At 51.4% G+C, this 5526-nt stretch overlaps 1 protein-coding gene across 1 annotated transcript; it reads left to right on the top strand.

Moving 5' to 3' along the window:
* Positions 1 to 4259: 4259 nt before the first annotated feature.
* On the top strand, positions 4260 to 5258 carry LOC137164032 (olfactory receptor 52M1-like). Its single transcript, XM_067564616.1, is given in 1 exon segment — positions 4260 to 5258. A coding segment is annotated over 1 exon segment (999 nt).
* The last annotated feature ends 268 nt before the right edge of the window (positions 5259 to 5526 follow it).

Genomic DNA, 5526 nt, shown 5'->3' with positions numbered 1-5526 from the left:
GTTGGCTCGCCTCAAACTCAGGCCTCTCCAGATGTGGCTAGCCTCGGTGTACGCCCCAGTCAGACACCCTCTGAACAGGATGGTCACATTAGCCACCCCAATATTGGCTTCCCTACTGTGGTGGAAGGACCCAAGGGAGGTGCTGAAGGGAGTTCCCTTCAGGGAGGTAATACCGTCAGTGACTGATCACGGACGCTTCAGATGTGGAGTGGGGAGCGCACATCACGGGCAACCTAAGCACCCAAGGGTGCTGGTCACCAAGCGAGATGTCCCTACACATCAATGTCAGGGAACTCAGGGCAGTCCGCCTGGCATGCAAGGTCTTCCTCGAGTTCCTCAAGGGCAGAGTGGTACAGATCCTAAAGGACAATACAGCAACCATGTTCTATATGAACAGGCAGCGGGGTGCGCACTCCTCGGCCCTATGCCAGGAGGCCATACGACTTTGGGACCTGGCAGTGAGATACAACTTTCATATATCTGCCTCTCACCTTCCGGGGATCAGGAACGACGAGGCGGACCGCCTCAGCAGGTCGTTCCTTCCCCGACACGATTGGTCGCTGCACCCGGAGGTGGTAGCCTCCATCTTCCGCAGGTGGGGTGTTCCCCAACCGGACCTGTTCGCGTTGTCCGGGAACAGGAAATGCCTGAGGTTCTGCTCGCTCCAAGGTCGCGAGCCGGGCTCCATCTCCGACGCGTTCCTTTTGGACTGGACGGGGGCCCTCATGTATGCGTTTTCCCCGATTCCCGTGATTCCCAGAGTCCTCTTGAAGATCAAGAGAGAAGCGGCGGATGTCATATTGATCGCCCCAGCTTGGCTGAGACAGTACTGGTTCAGCATGTTGCTGGAACTGTCCATAACCATGCCCTTGCCGCTCCCAAAGCATTATGACCTGCTCTCCCAGGACCAGGGTCGCCTACTCCACCTGGACCTGGACTCCCTCCACCTGACAGCTTGGAGACTCTGTGGCTAACGGAGGGAGAGAGAGCCTGCTCCATGCAAGTACAGCAGGTCCTGCTTGGCAGCAGGAAACCTTCCACCCAGGTGGTGTACCGAGCCAAGTGGAAGCGTTTTACTTGTTGGGCCCAGTCCCGGGGCATCCTACCATGCTCCTCGCCGATACAGGCGATTTTGGAGTATCTCCTTCACTTGAAGCTGCAGGGCTTAGCCCTGGCCTCCCTGCGGGTGCACCTGGCGGCCATCTCGGTCTTCCACCAGCCGATGGAGGGTAGATCCTTGTTTTCACACCCCATGTCATCTAGGTTGCTTAAGGGGGTGGAGAGGCTATATCCCCAGGTCCACGACCCGGTGCCTCCCTGGGACTTAAATCTGGTCCTCACCATGCTGACAGGACCCCCCTTTGAGCCCATGGCAACATGCCCGTTGCTCTTCCTCTCCTGGAAGGTGTCCTTCCTAGTGGCCATTACATCAGCCAGGAGGGTCTCTGAGATAAGGGCTTTAACCTCAGAGCCCCCCTACACAGTTTTTTATAACGATAAGGTGCGACTGAGACCCCACCCGGCCTTCCTGCCGAAGGTGGTGTCTCAGTTTCATTATAACCAGGATATCTTCCTCCTCGTGTTTTTTCCCAAACCACACGGTTTGGAGGAGGAGCGGAGATGGCACTCACTGGATGTCAGACGAGACTTGGCCTTCTACATTGAGAGAACCAAGACATTCCGGAAATCGACGCAGCTGTTCGTGGCAGTGGCAGACCGGAGGAAAGGCTCACCTGTCTCCACCCAGTGCATCTCCATCTGGATCACTGCCTGCATCAAGACCTGTTACGAGCAGGCAAAGGTGCCGCTTCCAGGAGCTGTAACAGCGCACTCAACCAGAGCCCAGGCCTCATCGGCGGCATTCCTGGGAAGAGTGCCCCTGCAGGACATCTGCAGAGCAGCGACCTGGTCGTCGGTTCACACCTTTACGTCCCACTATGCCATCGTACAACAGGCGAGAGAGGACGCGGGGTTCGGCAGAGCTGTCCTGGCAAGGGCGGCGCAACACTAACTCCTACCCACCTCCAAGGTATGGCTTTTTAATCACCTATAATGGAATGGATATGAGCAATCACTCGAAGATAGAAAAGAGGGTTACTTACCAGTAACTGTTGTTCTTCGAGATGTGTTGCTCATATCCATTCCACACACACCCTCCGTCCCCACTGTCGGAGTCGGTAGAAAGAAGGGACTGAGGGCCCGCGGGGTCGGCAGCACCCTATGTACCACGACATGAGCGCGGTACTCCAGGGGGCGCCTGAGCCGACCCTACGCGGCCTGCTAAGGGGAAAAAAGTTCCTGGAATCTGTGCACGGGGCGAGCACACACCTATAATGGAATGGATATGAGTAACACATCTCGAAGAACAACAGTTACTGGTAAGTAACCCTGTTTTTTCTTTCTCCCTCTGGTAACTGGCTCTTACCTTTGCTTGGATTTCTTTTCTTCTTAATTTACTTGATAATTTCCTTTTGTTATCCTTAGCCCTGCCAAACATGGATTTTCCCCTTATGTCTTTAACGTCTGTTGTCCATTTTCTTAAGTTCCCAGTTCTATTGCTTTCTATCTCTTTACCCTTCTCCCATATGTTATATATTGCTTCCCCGCCGCCACCCCCCGCCCAATTGCTGCCTTCATATTACTACAGAACTGGCTTTTTAGCCCGAGTTGTCCATTTTCTTGATTGTGGAATTGTGGTTTTTTTGCTATCTAATAAACTCTTCTTAAAGAACTCCCAAAGAGCAGGGTAAGGGCCAGCAGAGGCGCTATTGTAGCCTAGTGATCGGCTGGCGGCAGGAGCCCAGCAATGGGAGGTGAACATTGCGGCTACAACGGTCAACAGGCGGTAGGGCAGTGAAAGCGAGAAGGGAGAGGAGAAGGACATGCCCCACGTACTCGGTTGAGGCCGGTTCTGCTCAAGGTTTTTGTGTTTGTGAATTCTGTTTGCACTGTTTTCCCAAACCTGTGCAGAGTTACTTCTTTCCTTATATTAAAAGGTTTCCTCTCTACACTCAGACTCTGTGCTGGCGAGAGGGGAAGTGTTGCCTTTTTGGGGCGCCCAGGGGATAGTGTGTGATTTCCAGGGGCCTGGCTGGGGGCTCGAGCCGGTTTGGAGGTGTATCATTGACAGGGACCCCTAGATATAGAACAGGCCCTTGCTGCTGCTGACTCTGTCTGGCAGAAGGGTTACACTGTAGTTAGCAAACATGTCATATCATAGATACTCACAGAATGCAAAATAGAGTTCAATGGTCAGGTTGTAGAAGTATAAGGCTGATCAGTAGGTAGAAGGGATCATTATGTATTGGGTACCTACGTAAGGAGGGCTGAAATGCAAGACATAGAGGCTGAATCCTGGAAGATTTTAGATCAGCTATTTTAGGTCTTAGCGATAAGAAAAGTTGACATAAGTAAGTGACCCAAGAATAGCCGGATGCCGTAAGATTATGGGCAAAGATGTACCAAGGGGTGAAATTATGAAAAAAAAATTACCAGTAGATTAATTTATTATCCCCAAAATGCTTTAGAAGCAGATTTCTCTCTATGTGCCTTAAAAACAGGGTACAGGTTGTGCATCAATGCTAACGAGATTAAAGTAACAAGACACAACCTCTAGGAAACAATGTACCTCAAATTTTTGGGGACTTCAGACTATTAAGGAGAAAGAGGGTTGACATTTTCATGCACCTGCGCAGAATGTCAGTATGGTCAAAGATCAGAGTATAAAAAGACTGTCCAGATTGGGAAAATTGAGCTTCTTACAGGAAGACTCCAGCTGGAAACATCCTTCTAGTGATGATCAATCCATGAGAGACCGTAAGACCCTAACACGAGCTGGAGGAGTCTGTCTGTACCTGTAACTGTGGATAGATTTAGGAGTTCTATATGCTGTGACATTCCTAACTTCATTGGTAACTTTTATAACCTTGATATAAGATATTACACCTTGTTCCTCTGCCTGTCTGTGTTCCGTGCTTTGTCCTTCATGTGTTCCTGTGAGCTCTGGATCTAAAACAAGAAGAGGTCACTTTGTTGAACTTGAGACTGCAGCCACCATAGCTAAATCCACAGATGTTGAAAAACAACATCACTAAATTTACCTTCAATAAAAAAAAAGGCTACATGCTTCCCCCTGAGAACAGCCACCCCTTGTGCATGAAACGCCTCATTTTAACACTCTCCCTCCATCCAGGCATTTGTACTGCGACCATCACCCTAGATCCTGGGCACATAAAGGAGTTCAGGGGAAGCCTCGGTACATGCAGGAGACACTGTTCTGCCTCTGAGTTGGACACCTTCTCCCCTACGCCATGTCAGATTCCAACAGAACCATTTTCATCAACCCCTCCTCCTTCATCCTGCTGGGCATTCCTGGGCTGGAGGCGGCACATGTCTGGATCTCCATCCCCTTCTGCGCCATGTACGCCATAGCCGTCTTGGGGAACTTCACCATCCTGCTGATCGTGAGGATGGAGCAGAGCCTCCATGCGCCCATGTACTATTTCCTCTGCATGCTGGCTGTCATCGACCTGGTCCTGTCTACGGCCACCCTGCCCAAAATGCTGAGCATCTTCTGGTTCAATTCCAGGGAGATCGAGTTCAGTGCCTGCCTCACCCAGCTGTACTTCATTCACTGCTTTGCAGTGATGGAGTCTGGGATCTTCGTGGCCCTGGCTTTGGATCGCTACGTGGCCATCTGCGATCCCCTGAGACATTCCACCATCCTGACAAACGCTGTTGTGGCCAAGACTGGCCTGGTCTTACTGCTGCGGGGTGGGCTGCTCATACTTCCCTATCCCTTCCTGGCAAGGAGGTGGCCTTACTGCAGAACCAACGTCATCGCCCACACATATTGTGAACACATAGTCGTGATGAAGCTGGCCTGCGCCGACATCCGCGTCAGCAGCTACTATGGTCTCTTGGTGACATTGTTAGTGATCGGCCCGGATGTATCTTTTATCACCTTGTCCTATACTCAGATCCTCAGGGCCATCTTCAGTCTCCCCACAATGGACACTCGACTGAAGACTTTTGGTACCTGCGGTTCCCACCTCTGTGTCATCTTAGCCTTTTATATCCCAATTCTCTTCTCCTCCCTCATGCACCGGTTTGGCCACAATGTGCCTCTGCATTTCCACATCATCACTGCCAACATGTACCTCCTGCTGCCCCCCATGCTAAATCCCATCATCTATGGGGTGAGGACCAAGCAGATCCGGGACAGGCTGCTGCAGCTCTTTACTGATAAAGGGACCTAAAGTTTTCTCCTGGTCCCTGTGTCATGCTGTCTGGATAAGGGGGGCCCCTGAGGTGTATTCAGGAGCTCCGATTACTCCTTTCTACACCAGTCTCGCGTTGGGGGTGTCATGCGGGCTGGCTTGAGTGGGGGGGCATTTAGTATATTGGGTGACATCAGTATGGCAGAATCATAATAATCCATTGCGGAAGACACTAAGCTGGGGGGAGTGGTAGATACCCTGGAGGGTAGGGATAGGATACAGAGTGACCTAAACAAACTGGAGGATT

The sequence above is a fragment of the Emydura macquarii genome, unplaced genomic scaffold (genome assembly GCF_026122565.2).
Source record: "Emydura macquarii macquarii isolate MOO-44397 ecotype Brisbane River unplaced genomic scaffold, CSIRO-AGI_Emac_v2 contig_2661, whole genome shotgun sequence".
Taxonomy (NCBI): Eukaryota; Metazoa; Chordata; order Testudines; family Chelidae; genus Emydura; species Emydura macquarii.
This window is presented reverse-complemented; position numbering and strand designations above follow the sequence as displayed.